Genomic DNA, 23,477 nt, shown 5'->3' on the forward strand with positions numbered 1-23,477 from the left:
GAGCATGCACACACAAACATGGGATGATATTTAACTAGAGGTGAAGACAGTTCAACAGTTTACAGACCGAGTTTTCCTGCTTCATGCCAATGAAAAACAAATCTAGAAATCGTTTTCATAATACACTGATACAATGGGAAATCTCAGGTCTGTTGAATGTGGGAGATGTATGTTAGGTGTGTATGTTGAAGGTGGGAGATGTATGTTAGGTGTGTATGTTGAAGGTGGGAGATGTTAGGTGTGTATGTTGAAGGTGGGAGATGTATGTTAGGTGTGTATGTTGAAGGTGGGAGATGTATGTTAGGTGTGTATGTTGAAGGTGGGAGATGTATGTTAGGTGTGTATGTTGAAGGTGGGAGATGAATGTTAGGTGTGTATGTTTATCATGGATACGACGCATTGTAAGTGACAATATAGTGATGCGTCTTGTTTTATTAATGACGTATCTACACACGTTTGTTACAAATTATTGCTCCAGGAAGTAACAAATAATTACATGATTACATGAGGAAGTAACACAATATTGAACTAACACATTATTAATTAATTGATGTTTCAAGCAACGTCTACTCTGAATTCTTTATTACGAACATCAGTTTAATTTTACACTCTCTAGTTTTATTTAAATATATCCAGCGATCTGTCATATAGATGTATCATCATCTTTTTCCGTTCGTGCCCAAGACACATAGGGACAGATGAATCAGAGCTCATCTGTTTTAGTGACCTCGACTTTCGAAGGGATAATGTGATCAGCGCTATGCCCAGCTGACTTTGTTTCCATAATGGGAGTCAGCTATCCATCAGAGCTGGGCGGACTCAGTGAAATTATAAAGACTCGAACACGGGATCCGAACTATCTCAGCCGTAAGCTCTACAATTCGACCACGCCTTAATCTGATCTATACTTAATGTTGTGTAAGTCCGTTCATGCTAGATCTATTGACTTATAGAGACCAGAGACTCAGGCATGTAATTAAAATTCAACAGATCACGTGACACAAACATTAGTCTGATTCTGATCTCAAGTCAACGTCCGTGTCATTCCGTCTAAAGCGCTGGGAAACGTCTGGAAACTTCTTCGGCTTTTGCGGAGTGCACACAATCATAGCCATGAAAGCATTTCTAAATTTAGAACTAGTGTTTAGGTAAATGATGAAAGTTGTGCAGGAGTAGACAGTCTCCAGGAACTCGCCGGAAAACACCAAGCCGAGCAGCACGTCTTTGTACTGGCCGTCTAGACGGAACTCGGGACTCAGCAGCGTGCAGACAAAGGACACGGTGCCAGGCGAGAAGCAGACGATAAAAGCCGTGGATACCAACGTCACCATCTTCGTCACGGTTCGATCTCTCGTCGATATCGATTGCGTCTGATTGGCCGGCGCGGATTTTTGGCGCCATTTTGACATCCGGTTGAGTTGAACGACCAGGACTGACGTGGCGAGGATGATGATCACGAACGTGACCAGTCCGTAGAAGCTGTTGAGTGCGTAAAGCAGGCTGGCCACGTGATCTCTGGAATCTTCGAACCTGAGACCCAGGATTGTGCGGTTTGTGAGGGGGGATGACCTCCACACGAATGACGTCACGGGGAAGATGGGAAGAACGCTGGCGATCATGAAGAGGTAAATGAACACGTTGACGCAGAACGTTCTGGAAGGGGTGAGGATGTGTTTGACTTGAAGTGGCAGGGCGATGCAGACGCAGCGCTCTATGGTGAAATAGGCTGTGACGAAACCGGTGACCCGGATGAAACAAATGCGAGGCCAACTTCCGGTGATGTTCTCGATCTCGCGAGAGTCGAACGGGAGGTCGGAGGTGAAGAACGGGGGGTAGTAGCAGAGCATCATCCACTGCAGGGTCAGCAGCGAGCCGATGTCTGAGACGGTCAGTGCCAGGAGGCTGATGTTGATGGCGTCACGGAACCCCAGCTTGCAGAAGACGATCAGGTTCAGGACGTTACCCACAATCCCCAGCGTACAGAACACGGTGAGGAGGAGAGAGTAGTTCTCGGGCAGGGTGAAGATCAGCACGTTGGAGGTTTGGTTCAACAAGGCGGCGTCTGTCACGCTTTCCAACAGCTCCGTCTGTCGTCTGTCACCCGTCGTGGTATCCCACATGTTTTCAATATTAATGTCGTCTGTCGTGTTATTGTAATCTTAAATCCGTGCTTCCAACATCACGTGACAGATATTTTTAGTTAGTCATGTGACCATCCCCCAATGCTGATGTTGCGATGTCTGGCTATGGGAGGATGGTGTACACACAGCGGACTCTAATGGACACAAAAACAATTTATTTCACCAAATGACAAAATGTTTTACTCGGCATTTTAGCTCTTGCTAATTCATGCGACACTGCTAAGTTTTGATGTCACCCCAACCATGCTCTGATGTCTACACAAACAACAGCAATAACGGTGTGTATTTCTGCAGCTATTTTATCAACATTTAAGCCACCAGGGAACAAAAAAAATTAGCTTAGATAATCAATCGCTCAATCGTCCAATTATATACTAATTACCAGTTAACTATCAGTTTACAATTAAAACCCAGAGAAACGAATAAGTACAGAGATTACAGGAAAAAAAGCCAAGTCAACGTGTAATTTATTCCAGAAATTCTTGATAACCACCCTAGTTTAGATGTGTAATTAAGAGAATCGATTTTAGCCGGTCGATAGACACAAATATATGGAGTAAATATCATAACATGTCAAGTATCGTTATTAAATGGTTGTGGTGGGTGGGTATATAATCACACAGCGATGTATTATTTGAACATCGACATGAAATTATTTTAAAATAATTTAATCTCAGCATTAACTACTGCGATTTCGTTCATTATAGAGTGTAGAACTTTTCACTGAAGTAAAATAACTAGTTGTATTATTCAGTCCATGAAAGAAAAAAAAAGCTGTCTTGTCGTTTATTTGTGTAAACTAATGTTTAGGAATCTTGAGTGTGCTTCTTTTCACAGTGATATGAAACGGATAGCTGCATGTTTTATAGTTACTTTATCCACGGGTTGAAAGAGGTGTTACCTGTTAGATTGATGGGCTATTTTATCGGCGATTTGAACAAGTTTGATGGGCGAATACATGAAGCAGATAGATTAAAGGATTTGAAGCAAGTAACTTTTATGACAACTATTTGAAGCGCAGTTCAACACGACGCACCAAACCAAACCTTTCAAGATGGCCTACTACACACTTAATATTTTGACACACAAAATGGCCACTTCTCTTAATTTTGCGACCAATTAGTTACACAGGACAACTAACCATGTCATTGACAGACCAAGTCACTATGTCACTGACAGACTCACTGTGTCACTGACAGACTCACTGTGTCACTGACAGACCAAGTCACTATGTCACAGACAGACTCACTGTGTCACTGACAGACTCACTGTGTCACTGACAGACTCACTATGTCACGGACAGATTCACTGACTATGTCACTGACAACTATGCACTAAACAAAACCTACTGCCGTAAGGACAACCCACACTAACCCCGATCAAACCATTACGCTATACTTATTACAGATGTTGCGCACATCTAGATCACAATACGGATTACATCGTGTAAGACTGTGTCCAAATATGTTTAGCCTTAAGTCATGTCTTTATACACCTGATCACGTGATCATTTGAATGCTGGAGTACATCTGCTGATCAAATACTTCAGTCTAATGTTTGTGAATATTTATTTTTATTTGTCATCATTCGAATGTTTGCGAACATCTATTGCCCATAATCGTTCAAAATTTGGTAAACATCTGTAGATACACGTCATCATTCAAATGTTCACGGACATCTATAAGTACACGTCATCATTCAAATGTTCATGGACATCTATAAGTACACGTCATCATTTAAATGTTTGCAAACATTGATTACCCGTTATTATATAAACAGAGAACATCTATAAGTCCACGTCATCATTCAAATGTTTGCAAACATCTAAAAGTACACGTCATCATTCAAATGTTCACGGACATCTATAAGTACACGTCGTCATTCAAATGTTTGCAAATATCTATAAGTACACGTCATCATTCAAATGTTTGCAAACATCTAAAAGTACACGTCATCATTCAAATGTTCACGGACATCTATAAGTACACGTCATCACTCAAATGTTTGCAAACAGCTGTAAGTACACGTCATCATTAAAATGTTTGCAAACATCTAAAAGTACACGTCATCATTCAAATGTTCACGGACATCTATAAGTACACGTCATCATTAAATATTCATGGACATCTATAAGTACACGTCATCATTCAAATATTTGCAAACAGCTGTAAGTACACGTCATCATTCAAATGTTCGCGAAAATTCTTTACACTCACAAAACATAGCTCTATAAAATTTATACCATAGATCATCCTCAGCGAATATTTAAAGACAATGCGTAGAAAAAAGAATATATATATATATACATATATATATATAATTCTCTACATGCGGGACACCACCACTTAAGCACGCCTCGCTTCCCCCTCCCTTGCTTTCCGGCGTATATATATATATATATATATATATATATATATATATATATATATATATATATATATATATATATATATATATATGTATATATATATATATATATGTGTGTATGCGTATATATATGTATATGTATGTTTATTTATTTATGTATGTAACGTATATGAATGTATGTTATCGTGAACCTTGAGCACATACTTCGTACAAACACAGCCACATCTCGTAGATTAGAATCGTTATGACTCATTGATCCCCCTAGTACTCCCATTAAAAAAAAATAACGGCCGTATATAAATGGTCAGACGTCTGCTAACGTGGTTGCCTGCTAGACTGTAACAGATCAAACACAATGGCTAACTTTGTGATGGTCGCCTTGATGGTAAGTTGAACCACTCATCTTTAAAGTGCTTTTGTGAGTTGTTGAGTTTTGATTTGCGTCGTATGTTGCAACATTTCAGGATATTTAATGTGAAGTTGATTGTAAGAGTGATCTTGGACTTAAACAAACTTGCAGATCTACTATTTCTGAAACGTATTGGATCTCATGTTCTCTGAATTGAACAATGTTGAAGTTACATATAGAGAGAGTAGGATGAATACTTGTTTCTATATTTTAAGTCCTTGTAGTTTTACGATCGAAGCTGTTAAATTACCAATAAAACTATACTAGCCATCGTTTGCCGTTACACGTAAATTATAGGCCTATATATTTTTAATATTCTTTCAAATTTTTTTATCCCAAATTAGCCAATTCTATAGCTAAGCAAACAAATATTTCTATAAAATAATTAAGGCTGAATTGTTTAATATAGAAATTTATTATTTGAATAGATTCTAGAGTAGATAAAGTCTAAATCTAGAATCTAGATCTAGATCTAGCGTCTGCGTCTAGTTTTTGCGTAGATCTAGAATTTAGATCTAGTCTAGATCTAGATCTAGAATTTAGAATCTCTAGATCTAGATCTAGAATCCAAATATATAATGTTAATGTTATAAGTTTAGGCCGAGAAAATTGTATTGTATAGATCTAGATTTCATAGCGTAGGCTTACGTTGATCTAGATCTAAATCAAAGTTGAATGAAATGGTTTCTTTCTTTATATTCTGAAATCGGAGGATGACGTCATTAGTTTCGTGCTCATCTCTAGTATAAACATTAAGTGACGTCATTGTTAAATTCGTTCTTGTCCCAACTATAAACATTTTTCCGATTCTAGTCGGAATAAGATACGCATGCGATACGCATGCGCAATGGAGAGAAACTACGACTTGCCTTAGCGGCGATGTTTTCGATGGTACTGCGCATGCGTGTGTTTACAACCGCAGCACCCTAATACCAACCCTAATCCTATCCTTAACCCTATCCCTAATCCTATCCCTAACCCTAGCCCTAATCCTAACCCTAACCCTAGCCCTAGCCCTAATCCTATCCCTAACCCTAGCCCTAATCCTATCCCTAACCCTATCCCTAATCCTACCCCTAACCCTCATTCTAGCCCTAACCCTAGCCATAGGTCACTGAGCATGCGCAGAACTATCTTTTGCCGAAACTTCTTATTCCGAGTAGACACTTCGTAATTAAAATTGTTTTTCTACTTTTGAATATGCCTTAATTTTTTATTTTCTTCTTTAAATAAAATTGTGTTTATACATTTAAAACATTTACCATATTATTTTCAATTTAAGTGCGTATCAAGTTCTTCATATATCGCTGCAGATTCTGATGTGATATCAGGCGAAAATATTTTGCGGACAGAGAGAGAAGTTCGCACATGGTCTTTTATATATTAAGATGATTTCAGTCTTGAAATGTTTTGTTCACACATCTTCTGTAAAAAAAAAAGAAACGATTCTGTAAGAATAGTCTTGAAATAAAATATTCATCTTATAAGCCATATTTAAAAATAAATTATGTTAGTTTTCATAGTCGATCTTCAGGATTTCACACTCACTCCCCTCCTCCTCCTTTTTGAAAAGAGATGTCCCCTCTTTATTCCTCCCACCGTTATATCAGCCCTACAATGGTTTTACCACGCACAAAAAAAGGGTTTCGTTGATTCACATTCCACAAGCCCAATCTATTTATTTTAGTAGCGGTAAGGATTACCACGTGACCACTGCTGATGTCCAGGCCTTGGAGCGAATGAGGTAAAGATACGACACACCTCTGCTCGGTTTTATTTGGTTGGAGCAGAAGTATATCATCAGACGATGAGAAAAGTTAGGTTTGAGATACGTATGTAAATAGAAAGGGATATTTTAACGCCCAGGGTAGACAGAGGTACAGAATATAGTCCGAGTAAAGACAGAGCAGTTTTAACCCAAACGGATCCGAACCTTCCAGGCATCAAGTCAGATGTGTAACCACCTCAGTCAATCAGCTCTAATGGAGCTTTCATGGCTGACCACTATCACAGCTTGAGCGCGGAAAACGCGGGCAGGCTTGAACTCTGACCCCGAAGGATACCAACTGACCGCTGGCCTCATAAACACAACACGGACTATTATTCGACCGCACACAGGACACACAAGTATAAGGAAGATGATACAGACAAATAGTAGCTTCCTTAAATGGGCATACACGTTTGAGATACGTGCACTTTTAAAAAATCTGTGATCAGATAATTTTCCCCTTGTAGATAAACGCTCACTTCACTCACTGGTGTGTTTCCTCTCGTCTCTAGCACCACCACGGTGGTTTTTTTTTTACTTTCTCGTATACAGTAGAGAAAGTATTGTTACTGTGAACACAAATCAAATGAGATTTTGACGGTTTATAACACCTCCCTGCTTAATCGTATACATAGTATATAGGACTAGTTGTTTTCCAAGAAAGCTAAATCGAGATTTTTATAAACCTCGACGTTTATACATCCCTGAGTCGGAAAAAAAATAATTTTGCAATCGTGTCCGTCTGTCATGTTAACATGATGTTTTATGTACAGTTTCAGTTATGTTGACGAAATTTCATATATAAGTATTGTAACAAATGTTTAGTTTACTATCAACTTATGAGCGCATTACGATAACCGATAATATACTCTACTTCTTGTATTTTGATAACGTGAGAAATGTTTAAGTTAGGTGGACGAAATTTCTTATAAAAGTATGCGCATGTTTCTATAAACTTTTGAACGATTTGCGTTCAGCTTACGTGATACTTTATTGTTTTAATTAGGTAGACGAAATTTCTTATATAAGTGTAAGATGTAAAAGTTGGATTTATGTTAATTTTTTTAGTGACTTCAGATATTATCATTCCTTGAGTTTTATTTCTGGTTTCTAAAATACGTATAACTAGAGTACAGTTTCACTTCTTATATATGTATAACATCTTATTCACTAGTTTCTTAAAAATGATTGATTTTCGTTGACTGGATGCAGGAATTTATGTTATTTCCCATTTATATTAAAAAATACAACAACATGAGAATTTTATATATAGTACATTTTAAAGTAGTATATTATAAGCACTCGAAAAACTATCAGTTTTGTCACACCCATATATACTTCTTTAGCTCAATTAACCCTTACTGTTGTATTAGAATATACGAGAAAGTCTAAGGGAGATCGCTCCCGCATTATTTTGGTATATATAAAATTTTGTGATTTTTATTGCTTTTTCGGTAAAGTATTCAAACTAGACAGTGGTCATTTAACATTTACAACAAACAAATGATAACGTGATTAAGCACTTACTTAAAAAATATTAAGCTGTACAGTGCAATTTGAACGTATTTCGCGGTTTTATGTATTTTCAGTGGTAAAAAAACCCCCAAAAAACTCAACATTTGAAGTTTTGAATTTATTCCAACAACGCCACAGTGAAAGATTAAAACAAGTAATTAAAAAAAGTCTAGTGACAATTTTAGCGCAATTTCCTTGTGTTATCTAAAAATAGCTCTGTCGTAGCGTAAATCAAGAGCAGGGTTAGTAAAACCACTGGTTAGTTATTAAAACGTTTTTTTACTTTCTCGTATATACGAAGTATAGAGAAAGTATTGTAATCGTGCACAAAAATCACTTGAAATTTTAACAATTTTCACCGTATTACACCTCAGTCCTTCATCACATCCGAAGTATAGAGGACTTATTTTAATCGGGCAAAAATTATCAATCCAGATTTATCAAAATTAAGAGGTTTTATGCGTAATCCAGTCTGAAAAACTGGGCTTTGCAATTCTGTCCGTATGTCTGTGTGTCTGTGTGTGTGTCCGTGTGTAAACACGATTACTTGAGTACCGTTATAGCTAGGTTGATGAAATTTCATATATAAGTATTTTATCAAAATCGTAGATCCGTATCAACTTTTGAGCGATTTCCGATAACCGGAAGTGGTACTTTTCCTACTTTGAATTTTTCAAAAGCCTATAACTTGAGTACTATTTCAGATAGATAAATGAAATTTCACATGTAAGTAAAAGATCTAATTCTCTACCTTCTGTTAAATTTTGAGTAATTTCCGTTGACCGGAAGTAGTAATTTACGCTACTTCCGATTTCTCAAAAAACTAATGTAAATTTTTAAAGTACTAATAATATTGCGCGCTATTGTGCACTTTTTTATTTGGCGTTCACTAGTTCACTTGGCGTGCAATTATTTTGTCTACGAGATTTTATTCTATTTTTAAAACTTTAAGTATTTAAAATGGATTAAAAATCATGTCAATAGCCCGAGTTCCCATCCCCTGTTGTTTTATATAAGAATATTCGAGAAAGTTTAGGGGAGATCACTCCCGGTTTATTATTAATTTTTTTTTCAGTATTTTACATGTTTTATTTACAATAGAGTAACATGACTAAAAACCATTGCGCGCCCAGCTACCGATCGTGACGTCGCAGCCATTGAACGTGATGGCGCAGCTATCGAACGTGATGACGCGTGTGGTGAGATTGCATAAAATGCCTACTAATTTGGTCCAAATTTTAATGGAGGCGAGCGAGTTGATGAGATTCCTTCCATAATGTTGTTGTCATGGAATAAAAACGTGTTTTTTTTTTAGATTTAGACCGTAAAAAAAAATAAAAAATAAAAACTTAAGCCTAAAATTAATTTAGAAATTTTATATTCTTAGAATAAATGCTATAAAAGTTGCAAATCCAGAGAACTTGAAAATAATTTGTTGAGTTTAAGGCTACATTTCTATTTATTTTCATCAAACCTAAGTTATAACCGGATGTTTCACTTTCGTAAGACAAATATTGATTGGCTGTACAGTAACTTAGTGATCGATAACTATTTGTTTACAAAACTTTGCAGATCAAGTTTTTAAATAACAATGCAAATTTAAAACCCCATGACCTAGTTTTCTATTTTTAGCTTACAATGTGTACAATAAAATCTATGGCAGCCTATCCAATAGCAGGATGCCATGTTTATGTCGCCATTACACGTGAAAACCAAATTGTTTTTGCTTTTTTTTTTAATTTTTATTTAGTTACCGAAAATATTATAAACATCAAATACATCCAATCTTTAGTAAAGTCCGAAAAAAACCAGACAGGCAGGATTTTATAACCATATTAATTGTAAATACGCTGTGCATGATTTTTAATGAATTTATACACCTCTCAAATACCTTTGAGACTTTTCTCGCTGGTGTCCATTAATTTAAAAAATTTTTTGTGACCAAACGAAAGGATATTTTTGAAAACTTTCTTCGGCAATATTGTTCTAAATTATGGCAGGAATCAATTGGTACATGTTTCAAGTCGCTAAGTGGTCTGGTTGCCGAGATATGGGCAAAAAACTGCATTTTTTCGAGTTTTTTTTTGGCTTTTCCGGGAAATCCATGAAAGAAACCCGGAATTTTTATAGCTTATGTTCATCCTCGTAACTTGCTTAACATAATTGCTTTTGGAACTAGTCCTCGATATTGCTTCGTTGAGGAGGAGATACGACTTAAAGCTGCGGACACACATACATCCATCCATCCATTCCCAGAAAAGACGAGTTAATAAACGCAATTCTCCAGAATGGAAATTGCGCTAAAAATACAAGGACTGAAAACAGTGTACACATTTACATGTCGACCTTGTTTTTTTTTAACAAAATGTTAACCCTTTATGACATGACATCAACCATATCTTTTAACAGATTATCCCAGTGGCTGCCCAAAATATGAACCCTATGGCTTCCCTAAACATGAACCCTATGGCTGCCCAGAACATGAACCCCATGTACGACCAGTCCTACCCCGGGCCGTGCTCGGACATCACGTGTAGGAGTGACCAGTGCTGTATCGAGACCCACAGGTCATCGACGTGTGTCGGTCTGTTGCTCAACGTCACCTCAGGACAAAGTAAGTAATAGAGGACAAAGTAAGGTCTACAGGACATAGTCAGTTCTTCAGGACAAAGTAAGTCCTACAGGACATAGTATTTTCTACAGGACAAGGTAAATCATAGAGGACAGAGTAAGTCCTACAGGACAAAGTAAGTCCTTAAGAATAAGTCCTACAAATCGAAGTAAGTCCAACAGTATAAAGTAAGCTCTTCACTACAAAATAATCCCTGGACTAAAAAATAAGTTGTACAGAACAAAGTTAGTTTCCCCATGTGAAAACCACCACGAGATAAATTCAGTTCGCCATCGGATGTAATGTCCAATCAACTAAATTACATGATTTAAATCCTGACCATCTATTTATAGAAATAAATAGCATTTAACTAATTTTGTAATCTCAGTATCAGGTATGTAAATATGTAATGGCTTATTTCGCTCAAATATCACAATTGTTACATCATATTTTATGTAGCAATCATCTATTGAATTTAGTCATTACAAACGTAGAAGTTCTGATGAACTTATGAAGCTTCTCTACCTACATGTCGGCAGGCTACTGTGTACGTCTAAAGAAGTGTAAGTCCAACGAGGACTGCCCCAAGGGCACCTGCTGTGTGTGGGCCATCGACACCACGGCCGGGCAGAGCTGCCCCAAACAAAACCTATACGACCCCTACAACCGCCAGTACAAAGGTCAAAACTACAACCAGGTCAGGCAGGTGGAGGGGTACTGTAAGGCTGGGGTTCTCAGCGGTTCGGGTACGTTGTACTTTCACTATATAGAACTAAAACGTCAGAAATTTGTCATTCTAAATGAAACTTTTTTTGTGGCATATTATTCCTTTTTTATTGTAATTAGTACTATAACATACGCAGATTTAAAAAAAAAAAGACAATTGACAAAGTGAACTTAATGTTTGTGTTATCAATAAGAACTTTTCTATAGACAGCCTTGATGGGCTCATTGTATGTAGGACAAAAAAGTTACCTAGGTCACAGTTTGGTGATTAGGTGCAGTGGCGTGCCTAGTTGGGGTATCACCCCATCCACCTCCAGCAATTTAGAACTTTCAATCGATTAAATATTATACGTATTTAGTAATGAGATATTTTGTCTGAGATCATTTGTCATGATATATTATGTCTGAGATATTTTGTCTGAGATATTTTGTCATCTCGTCCTCAATAAAAACAGTATCTAAGTTTCAACTGACAGACTTCATTCAAAATTAGTATTAATTAAAAACCAGTGATTGGCTTAACGTATGTTAGGTCTAGATGTTCAATAAAAACTAAAGCTGGACAGTATGACGGACACACAGACCACATTCAACCGATGTTTTACATCCCCTACGTCACTAGTCCAACACTTTGTGAACAGTGGACGCAGGTATTTTAACTGTGAACAAAATGCTGACAACACTGAACTTTTCACTGGACTGATTTCAGTCTAACCCCCCCCCCCCCCGGGCTTCATCCTCATCGGTATACACTAATGCGAAACGTATTCAACCCACCCATCTCGCTCACCCATCTCCCCCACCCATCTCCCCCACCCATCTTCCCCACCCATCTCCCCCACCCATCTCCCCGACCCATCTTCCCCACCCATCTCCCCCACCCATCCTCTACCAGTAACTCTGTCCCCAGCTTTCTACTTACCCATCCCACCCATCTCCCCGACCCATCTTCCCCACCCATCTCCCCCACCCATCTCCCCCACCCATCTCCCCCACCCATCTCCCCCACCCATCTCCCCCACCCATCTCCCCCACCCATCTCCCCCACCCATCTCCCCCACCCATCTCCCCTACCCATCCCCCCACCCATCTCCCCCACCAATCCCCACCCATCCCAACCATCTCCCCCGCCCATCCCACCCATCTCCCCCACCCATCTCCCCCACCCATCTCCCCCACCCATCCCACCCATCCCCCCAACCATCCCCCCCCACCCATCCTCTACCATTAACTATGTCCCCAGCTTGTTACGTGCCCATCCCAGGGATGAGCCGACCAGGGTGTCCGTGCCTCAACACAGCTGAGCGATGTGTGTCTGTCCTGGATCCGTTCCCAATCGGTAAGTGGTGTAACGCGGTAAGTGGTGTAACGCGGTAAGTGGTGTAATGCGGTACGTGGTGTAAAACGGTAAGTGGTGTAAAGCGGTAAGTGGTGTAACGCGGTAAGTGGTGTAACGCGGTAAGTGGTGTAACGCGTTAAGTGGTGTAAAGCGGTAAGTGGTGTAATGCGGTACGTGGTGTAAAACGGTAAGTGGTGTAAAGCGGTAAGTGGTGTAAAGCGGTAAGTGGTGTAATGCGGTACGTGGTGTAAAACGGTAAGTGGTGTAAAGCGGTAAGTGGTGTAACGCGGTAAGTGGTGTAAAGCGGTAAGTGGTGTAAAGCGGTAAGTGGTGTAAAGCGGTAAGTGGTGTAACGCGGTAAGTGGTGTAAAGCGGTAAGTGATGTAAAGCGGTAAGTGGTGTAAAGCGGTAAGTGGTGTAACGCGGTAAGTGGTGTAAAGCGGTAAGTGGTGTAAAGCGGTAAGTGGTGTAAAGCGGTAAGTGGTGTAACGCGGTAAGGGGTGTAAAGCGGTAAGTGGTGTAAAGCGGTAAGTGGTGTAAAGCGGTACGTCGTGTAAAGCGAGAATCTGGTTTGAATTTTTTTTATGCTATTTCAAATGATTTACGTAATTCTTTTTTCCAGAATATTTGAGGTCATCAATACTTAATATATTCTATTTAAAATATTTAGAACCAAATATATTATACTTATGATAAATAAAACTCAAGATATTCCAACATATCAAAATAGGAAAAAAACATGTAAGCTTCTATCAAACGCATTTATATTTTTAATTGCGTTTCTTTACAGGATTTAGTGCTACCTAATAAAATATTGAACAAGTTTTAAAATTTTCAATTACATTTATTATTTTTATTATATTATGTTATAACTTTAAACGTAATATCTAGATTCTACAACGGTATCTAAATTTTTCCTTTAAAAAATGTCTTTTTTTCTTTTTTGTTTGCTATAGTTCTAAATTATTTTGTTTCCTAATTAGCATCACTTGCAAGTATTGGAATCTTCTAAAATAAATAAAAAAATTATATGTACCAAAATTTATTTTAAAAAGACGCATTCATATATATAGAAATGCACTAACATAATATGTAACAATTACACGTACCAGTAGAATATTTTTTAGAAAAACTAGTCCCGATTTTCTTCCCTAGGGATTTGCCGAGCACCTCAACTCTAGAACTGCTGAAGGGAATGCTGAAGGGAATGTAGGGAATCGAACTCTCTGGTAGCGAAGTGGCTCAGTGCCAATGCTGTGGATCAATGAATAAAGTGTGTATTAAATAAAGATGGTTAAACCCGCATGAAAATGTTCAACTGTATTTACCGCATTGCTCACATGTGTTTAACTCTATTGCTGCTGATTGTGAGTGGTTAACTGTATCGCTGCTGTTTGTATGTGGTTAGCTGTATCGCTGCTGTTTGTATGTGGTTAGCTGTATCGCTGCTGTTTGTATGTGGTTAGCTGTATCGCTGCTGTTTGTATGTAGTAAGCTTTATCGCTGCTGTTTGTATGTGGTAAGCTGTATCGCTGCTGTTTGTATGTGGTTAGCTGTATCGCTGCTAACTGTTGGGGTGGTTAGCTGTATCGCTGCTAATGTTCATATGCCTTTAATAAGTTCCCTGTACCTAAGTTGGCTGTAAACATCTGTGTGTTCGACTCCAATGGTCACGCTGGTCTCACAAAATATTTTCAGAAGGGGCTTCTCACGTTCATTGCGCTCACCGACTTGCGGCGAAACGATGTGGTCATCTTAATACAAAGTTATTTTTATCTTGTTCGGCTTTGGTTTTTAGTGTCATCAGGATTTCATGTAAGTTAGTGACAGTGTAAAGATAATGTATTGAACCCTCTAGATCTACTCAGACAGCTCATAGTCGGAAAAATATGAACTCCCACCCCACATCCCCTGATAGATGCGTGACGTCAACTACTGACCAGTCCCTAATAATCCCCTATTTGTTGTGTGACCTTCCAGTGACCTTAACCTACGCAACATGTGTTTTAACTTGTATGACATGCTGTCACAAATATTTTAATCCGTTTGTTTTCTCCCAAGCCAACTTTACGAACAGCGGAAAATATCGCACACTTATAGACCACCGCCAGCTGTTTGTGACCGATCGTTGAGGACTTGAAACAAATTTTTCCGTGGATAAGTCGCAGACATCCTTTTGTTGTCCGTGCCGGTTAGCAAGGAGCTGACAGCAAGACCGGCTGCCGGCACCAAGGACAACCACTGCCGGATCTGTGCCGGCCTCCAGCCATAATGGATGATGCCGGCTGTCCGGCCAGACTTTTGATCTTGCCGATGCGGCTCCGTGATGCGTGTAATTTGTTTCTAGCGCCTCGTTATCAGTATGACCTTCACGGCACCGGCTTGACCTTCGGGGCAACGGCATGGAAGTCTTCACGGTACCGGCTGATAATAATAATCAAACGGCTTCAAATCTCTAACAGAGTTGATGGCTTCAGCTAGTTTCATAGATTTCGTATAAAGAAAAGCGATAATCTCTTTATATTTTTTTTTTAAACCAATAGTCTTGTACTACATTTGTAGATATAAGTCAAACAGCTAAATGCATAAGCAACTGAATATTTAATTCTTTTTTAGATTTTAAAATAATTAACTCTTTTTTTTAAATCAATATAAAAAAAAATCTTTCAATTTTTGTCAATCGGCATTCGGGGAAAATGCCATTCAGATAAACATGCCCTACAATTATTTACAAAAACTTTTCTAAGATACCAAAACTGGTAATTTAAGGATTTATGCTTGCTTTATAAAATAAAATAAAATAAAATAGCTTCAAAGTAATTTCTTTAAAACAAATTTTTTTATGTATGGACACAATCGTGGACGTGTCCGTAACATTGCGTTGGTTTAAAAAAAAATAAAATAATATATTTTTTTATCCCCTACGTAGATGTATTTTTTGTTCTTTGAGTCGAACATTTTTTAGCCAGTGAAACGTCAAGTTGTTACCAGCTGACAAACACCACGGGATGGTGAATGGTGTCTTGACAAGGTGGCGTGAGACGGATGGGAAGAACAAAGGGCTGAGTCGAGGTTTGAGCTGTCACGATTCTGCTGGCGGCTGTCATAGTTTGGTGCCTGACCTGACCAGCGCATGACCGATCGCCGCTGGACATGGGAACGTATTTCTTGGCTCCCCCCCCCCCCCCAGCACTAGGCATGAGAATGTTCTCGAATGCTTGTTTTATCAGCGCCTTTCGAAAGGCCGTTGATATATTTAAAAATCGTGTACTATGTTATTAAAATAAATAGTTAAAATAATTTGAACTTTTTGTGTTTTTTATTATTTTATTTTTTTATTTGATTTACTAAAGATTGGAAGTAATTGATTTTTTTAGTATTTTCGGTAAACAAAAAAAAAAAAAAACAACAAAAAAAAAAGAAAAAACAATTTGGTTGTTTACATTTTGTCACTAAAAATCAACATAAACATGGCGTAACTAGAGCATGCGGGTTTAAAATATAATTTTATCAAACAGTTTACTGGATGAGGGATGAGGGAGTTTCTAGTCAGCCAATCAATGTTTGTATTACGAAAGTGAAATTTCAGGTTATAATTTAGGCTTGATGAAAATAAATAGAAATGTAGCATTAAACACACAAATATTTTCAAGTTCTCTACAATTGACACTTTTCCATCAATTATTCTTAAAATATAAGATAAAAATAAAAGTTCTAGCTTAGCTTTTTTTAACGGCCCCCATGAAGACAAAATTGACAAAAACACAATTTTTACTATTGTCAACTCTGCTTTGATTTTAGACTAATTTTTTGCGTTTTTGTGTCGTTGCCTATAAAATCTGTAGTCGAATAAAATTAACGTTTTTATTTTCAATTTTCCGGAAATAATTTTTATTATAAATTTTTTACAATCTGGTATTGGACTCTTAAGGTTGATGATATCGTACACAAATGCGCTAGGTTTAAAGGTATTATCAAGAATTGTTGCAGTGCAGCATTGTGAAGACCCGCCCCTACTTAGTGCAGTATTGTGTAGACCCGCCACTACTGTAGTATTGTGTAGACCCGCCCCTACTTAGTGCAGTATTGTGTAGACCCACCCCTACTGCAGTATTGTGTAGACCCGCCCCTACTGTAGTATTGTGTAGACCCGCCCCTACTTAGTGCAGTATTGTGTAGACCCGCCCCTACTGTAGTATTGTGTAGAACCACCCCTACTTAGTGCAGTATTGTGTAGACCCGCCCCTACTGCAGTATTGTGTAGAACCACCCCTACTTAGTGCAGTATTGTGTAGACCCACCCCTACTGCAGTATTGTGTAGAACCACCCCTACTGCAGTATTGTGTAGAACCACCCCTACTTAGTGCAGTATTGTGAAGACCCACCCCTACTGCAGTATTGTGTAGAACCACCCCTACTGTAGTATTGTGTAGAACCACCCCTACTTAGTGCAGTATTGTGAAGACCCACCCCTACTGCAGTATTGTGTAGAACCACCCCTACTGTAGTATTGTGTAGAACCACCCCTACTTAGTGCAGTATTGTGAAGACCCACCCCTACTGCAGTATTGTGTAGAACCACCCCTACTGTAGTATTGTGTAGAACCACCCCTAATGCAGCATTGTGTAGACCCACCCCTAATGCAGCATTGTGTAGACCCACCCCTACTTAGTGCAGCATTGTGTAGACCCACCCCTACTGCAGTATTGTGTAGAACCACCCCTACTGTAGTATTGTGTAGAACCACCCCTACTTAGTGCAGTATTGTGAAGACCCACCCCTACTGCAGTATTGTGTAGAACCACCCCTAATGCAGCATTGTGTAGACCCACCCCTACTGCAGTATTGTGTAGAACCACCCCTACTGTAGTATTGTGTAGAACCACCCATAATGCAGCATTGTGTAGACCCACCCCTACTGCAGTATTGTGTAGAACCACCCCTACTGTAGTATTGTGTAGAACCACCCCTACTTAGTGCAGTATTGTGAAGACCCACCCCTACTGCAGTATTGTGTAGACCCACCCCTACTTAGTGCAGTATTGTGAAGACCCACCCCTAATGCAGCATTGTGTAGACCCACCCCTACTTAGTGCAGTATTGTGTAGACCCACCCCTACTGCAGTATTGTGTAGACCCGCCCCTACTGTAGTATTGTGTAGAACCACCCCTACTTAGTGCAGTATTGTGAAGACCCACCCCTAATGCAGCATTGTGTAGACCCACCCCTACTTAGTGCGGTATTGTGTAGACCCACCCCTAATGCAGCATTGTGTAGACCCACCCCTACTTAGTGCAGTATTGTGAAGACCCACCCCTAATGCAGCATTGTGTAGACCCACCCCTACTTAGTGCAGTATTGTGTAGACCCACCCCTACTTAGTGCGGTAGTGTGTAGACCCACCCCTACTTAGTGCGGTAGTGTGTAGACCCACCCCTACTTAGTGCGGTATTGTGTAGACCCACCCCTAATGCAGCATTGTGTAGACCCACCCTTACTTAGTGCGGTATTGTGTAGACCCACCCCTACTTACTGCAGCATTGTGTAGACCCACCCCTACTGCAGCATTGTGTAGACCCACCCCAACTTAGTGCGGTATTGTGTAGACCCACCCCTAATGCAGCATTGTGTAGACCCACCCCTACTTAGTGCAGTATTGTGTAGACCCACCCCTAATGCAGTATTGTGTAGACCCACCCCTACTTAGTGCAGTATTGTGTAGACCCACCTCTACTGCAGCATTGTGTAGACCCACCCCTACTTAGTGCAGTATCGTGTAGACCCACCCCTACTGCAGCATTGTGTAGACCCACCCCTACTGCAGTATTGTGTAGACCCACCCCTACTTAGTGCAGTATTGTGTGACCCACCCCTACTGCAGCATTGTGTAGACCCACCCCCACTGCAGTATTGTGTAGACCCATCCCTACTTAGTGCAGCATTGTGTAGACCCACCCCTACTTAACGCAGTATTGTGTAGACCCACCCCTACTTAGTGCAGCATTGTGTAGACCCACCCCTACTTAACGCAGTATTGTGTAGACCCACCCCTACTTAGTGCAGCATTGTGTAGACCCACCCCTACATAGTGCAGCATTGTGTAGACCCACCCCTACTGCAGTATTGTGTAGACCCACCCCTACTAAGTGCAGCATTGTGTAGACCCACCCCTACTGCAGCATTGTGTAGACCCACCCCTACTTAGTGCAGTATTGTGTAGACCCACCCCTACTTAGTGCAGTATTGTGTAGATCGCTGCCCGAGGATGGGAGAGATGGCATCTCTGGGGAGGGGGCGCTGCTCGTAGATTATGTTCCAAGAGCCGCCCGGCCGCCCACGGGCCGGTGCTAGCCGACCAGTCCCGGACAAATTGATGTAATTGGCATATCCCTGACGTTAATGGCTGCTAGTAGCGTGCCAGAGAGTTCGCCATTCCACAACCGGTATCACGTGATCATATCTAGAGGTGATCTGATCCATAGACTTTCTGGAACTTGCCTCTCTGTGTCTTTAGAAGTAAAGTGAGGTTCGCTTAAAGGCACACTCTAAGACTGTTACATGTTGGTACCGTTGTAACTGTTGTACAGGGTTCATCGACCTTCAGATGGTAACTGACATTTCAGAAGACAAGTTGAGAGTTAGACAGCTGCACATTTAAATAATAGCTTGATTGTTGTTTTTTATTGTTTTATTTTTTAAAACTAATATTAAAATAAAGCCTTGAGTTTCTGTGTAGGCATAAAAGCAGATTACATCATGTAATCGAGCAAAGTCAAAATGTCTTCTTTTCTCTGTGGCGTTGCTAGGCTTTGGTGTTTGTAAACAGTGGTCAGTGTGTGGGTGGGGTGGCGATTAAACAAAAAAAACAACAACGTTTTTTTCCCCTTTAATATGTTAGCATCTCGACGCTACTACAATAACCATCGCCCTTACATTAATGTGTGATAACCTGTAGAGGTTGGAGCACACATTTCTCATGTAATCTTGGAGCTGGACTAAACAACGAAAGGCTACCTGCTGCCAACAACGAAAGAAGTCGTGAAATCAGAAACAGCTTTGGTCAACTGGCGGCCATGTCTGTTTATCAGGTCCATGTCAATTAATCCTGACCTAATCCTAACACTAGTCCTCACCTCAATACAGAGCTAATCATTAGTTTTTGCAAGTGCTAGACAGCCAGACTAGAAGCATCAAATGCCAGCAGTTGCCGCTAGATGCCCTCAAACGGATGGGAGGGCGTGGTCAAAGAATAGATCGTATGGCTGCTAGCCCTAAAGTCTCGAGTCCGTTCTGGATTTGGACTGTAATACAGTTACACCCATGAGTCTATCCAGCTCTGATATGTACCTGACTTTGTTGGGGAAAGTAAAGGCGGCTAGGCATAGTGCTGACCACACTATCCGTTCATATACGACGTCAAGAGACATTAACTCTACTCCAACTGCCCAACGAATCACTAGGTCTAAAGGCAAAATTACTTTACCACCCTCTACCTGCATTGTACTTCTGTTCTCATCTTTTAAAACTGTGAAGATATTAAAATGAAAACGGATTATTCTTTCAATCATTTATAAATGAAGGTAATATCGTAGACTCGTCTAAAACTATTAACTGCCAAAAGCAGCCTTATTTAGATGTAATATTAAACGCCAGAGAGACACGTCAAGTGTGAGTATCACGTTTGGATACAAGTTGCGAAGGCCGTCGTGGTGCATTAATCAACTACTCTGGGAGCCGATTCTCTCTTTATACCAGACCCCCACCACTGTCCGCTTACAGCGTTACCCTAACAGCACGCCACGCCTACACGCTGTTAACCCTATCTCACCATTGGTTCCAGACTTCACGACGCTCCACCCCAACACCAGCTCTCATTGGTTATGCGAGGCTACCTGCTGCCAAGAAACTCCCGCCTCCTGCAGGATTCATCGACTTTCCGCGACTTCTGCGATTCCAGAAATCGCTTTTCCCTATTTACTATTTTTTCCCAAACCCAGAACATTTGAGTAGTCGGCCTTGGCTCAGCTCTCACGGATTACGCTCGAGCTTTATATGAGAGCTTCCAGAGCTTAAAGCTATTTCAACTTTGTGTGTGCAATTAATTCTGTTTAGCTCCCCTGCTAGGATTGTTTAACTCCCTGCCTGAGTTAAGCCAGCAAGTACTGAGATCACGGCGTCGGGTGAGCTTGTTTTGGTTTTCAATTTTTTTTTCCCCAGCCAACGAAAACGCAGGCGGGGAGGCGAGGCTGATTTGGCACCCGTGGGAGGAAAATTAAGTCAGGATCGTCTCTCATTAACTCGTGCTTCTCGCTGGCACTCGATTCCTGGCTTCACACGGACAGGGGCTCGGTGGAAGATTTTTGGTTCCTGCGTCTCGACGCGCTGGACCGTGACTTTGTTTGGACGTGGTGTACTCACGCTTAAAGCACGCAACATCAGCAACGTTACACACTACAGCAGCAAAGTTACTCACTACAGCAGCAAAGTTACACACTAAAGCAGCAAAGTTACACACTATAGCAGCAAGGTTACGCACTATAGCTACAGCAGCAACGTTACACACTATAGCTACAGCAGCAAGGTTACAGCATAGAATTATACCACCAAGGCTACATTCTGAGGCTACATATGCAATGCTATAAATCACAGTAACACCAACACGACTCTCAGCATCAATGTAGACGTCTACAGCTCTAGAATCACCAGCCAATACATTCTCAATCACGAGTTAAAAAAAAATTGTTTTGAAATCTCAACTCCAGAAAAAACAACAAGCTATCACAGAGGAGAATCTGATATCTCCACCGGTGGCCGAGAGTTGTCGTGGTTTATCGTTCTTGATGCCATCGAGAGATTCAATAAAGCTGGATTTATACGAATTCACTTTTCAATAAGGTGGGTTGAAAAAAAAATCAAAATCACTTTATACATTTTTTTAGTTCTCTGATAAATAAACTTTTTTAGGTAATTTAAGTAAAGAAAATAACTATATTTATATTTTTGCCAGTATTCTTATGTAGAAACTTTTAAAGTGTAAGCGAAATAATAATCGAAAATAAAATTACGTTTTTGACCACAGTATATAAATATAAATATATAAATAAATTTTAAAAAATAAAATAAATACATACATACATATATATATATATATATATATATATATATATATATATATATATATATATATATATATATATATATATATATATATATATATATATATATATATATATGCGTGTGTGTGTGTATTTTCTTCAAAAACGTCTTAAAATTCACTATGCCAAAATTTCACAAGAAACAGAAATCCCCGAAACACAAAATAACATTGTAATAAAATTATCACATTAAACTAATTAATTATACCTACGGTGTAAAAACTATAATATGAACTGAATAATTAGGTTAATCCAGCCAAACTCCGACAGCAGACGACACATATCGTCTGTTTACTCAGCAGCCGATTGAACGTTCAAGGACATCAGTTATCATATTTGACCACAACTTGGGCTACTAATTTAGAAAATATACTGGTCATGATATAAACTACCATAACACCACTGATCTATATAGGGGCACACAGGGAAGCTGTTACATTAGAAACTACATTAACCACTGTAGATTAACTATTTCTACAACTATTTTAGCTTCTTTTTACGGGACTTTTTTCGCTTTATTAATGCTATAAATTTTACCCACTATTTCTGTGACTATTTTAGCCAATATTTATGCGACTTTTTTAGACACTATTGATGCGACTATTTTCACCCTATCTTAAAGTTCTTCACACTTGACACCATACATTTTACTCCTTTCAATTCTTCTGGCGGTCGTCAAGACCAAAAGTTTCAAGAATTTTTTCTCCAGATACTTCAAGTTTTAAAAATTGTTTTAATGTGTTTTGTTAGGTTGTAAATTCAAACATCCGTAGTTCACATGTTGATTTTTGCTGGTTTTATTGCACATTCCACTCTTTTTATCACATCATTTGAGATGTAGATCGATAAAAGATCAATAAGCCCTTAGGGTCGTGATGTATGTATATGCAGATTAGCCTAAGATACAATATGTTATAAACAGATATATTATTGTATGGTAGTTTCAAATCGCAAAACGTCCTGAGGCTGGGTTAGCTGCAATATTTGATCCTAACTATTAAGACATACGTATGGTTTTAGAACATGTAATAAAACAGATTAAACACACTTCTAGTACATACGTGTAGTTTTAGACCATGTAATAAAACATATACACACTGCTAACACATACGTGTAGTTTTAGATCCTGTTATAAAACGTATACACACTTCTAGTACAAGCGCCTTTGAGTATATTATAATAGCTCTTGTGTTAGGGTTAGTATTAGAGTTTTCATTAGTATTTATTTTAATTACAGTTAAAATTGGATTTTTTAAAATGTTTATTAATGGAATCTGTATAAGCTAACAAAGTTAGAGACTTGATTTAGTTAGCATTAGAGGCTGTATTGAAGTTTGTATAAGATAATGGATTAGAGTGATGTCAATATATCACTGGCTAACTGGTTAATACGAAATGAACACTTCGGGAAATAAATTATTTTCAAAAGTATTTTTTTAAAAG

At 39.1% G+C, this 23,477-nt stretch overlaps 3 protein-coding genes across 3 annotated transcripts in view; 2 read left to right on the forward strand and 1 right to left on the reverse strand.

Moving 5' to 3' along the window:
* Positions 1-1,007: 1,007 nt before the first annotated feature.
* On the reverse strand, positions 1,008-2,120 carry LOC131941884 (neuromedin-U receptor 2-like). The gene has a single exon (XM_059301453.1). It carries the CDS (start codon positions 2,118-2,120, stop codon positions 1,008-1,010), a length of 1,113 nt encoding a protein of 370 aa, XP_059157436.1.
* A 2,676-nt stretch (positions 2,121-4,796) lies between these two features.
* Positions 4,797-14,138, forward strand: LOC131941889 (uncharacterized). Its single transcript, XM_059301460.1, has 5 exons — positions 4,797-4,893; positions 10,610-10,814; positions 11,351-11,557; positions 12,781-12,876; positions 14,032-14,138. The coding sequence occupies exons 1-5, from the start codon at positions 4,864-4,866 to the stop codon at positions 14,055-14,057; spliced, it is 564 nt and encodes a 187-aa protein (XP_059157443.1). The 5' UTR covers positions 4,797-4,863; the 3' UTR covers positions 14,058-14,138.
* Positions 14,139-21,406: 7,268 nt separating this feature from the next.
* Positions 21,407-23,477, forward strand: part of LOC131941909 (myogenic factor 5-like) — a 42,404-nt gene continuing 40,333 nt past the window's right edge. Inside the window, 1 exon segment of the mRNA XM_059301513.1 lies at positions 21,407-21,774. The gene's annotated coding sequence lies outside the window, so the exon portion shown is untranslated.

This window comes from Physella acuta, unplaced genomic scaffold, assembly GCF_028476545.2.
Source record: "Physella acuta isolate Inbredline_101_S28 unplaced genomic scaffold, ASM2847654v3 ptg000376l, whole genome shotgun sequence".
Lineage (NCBI taxonomy): Eukaryota > Metazoa > Mollusca > Gastropoda > Physidae > Physella > Physella acuta.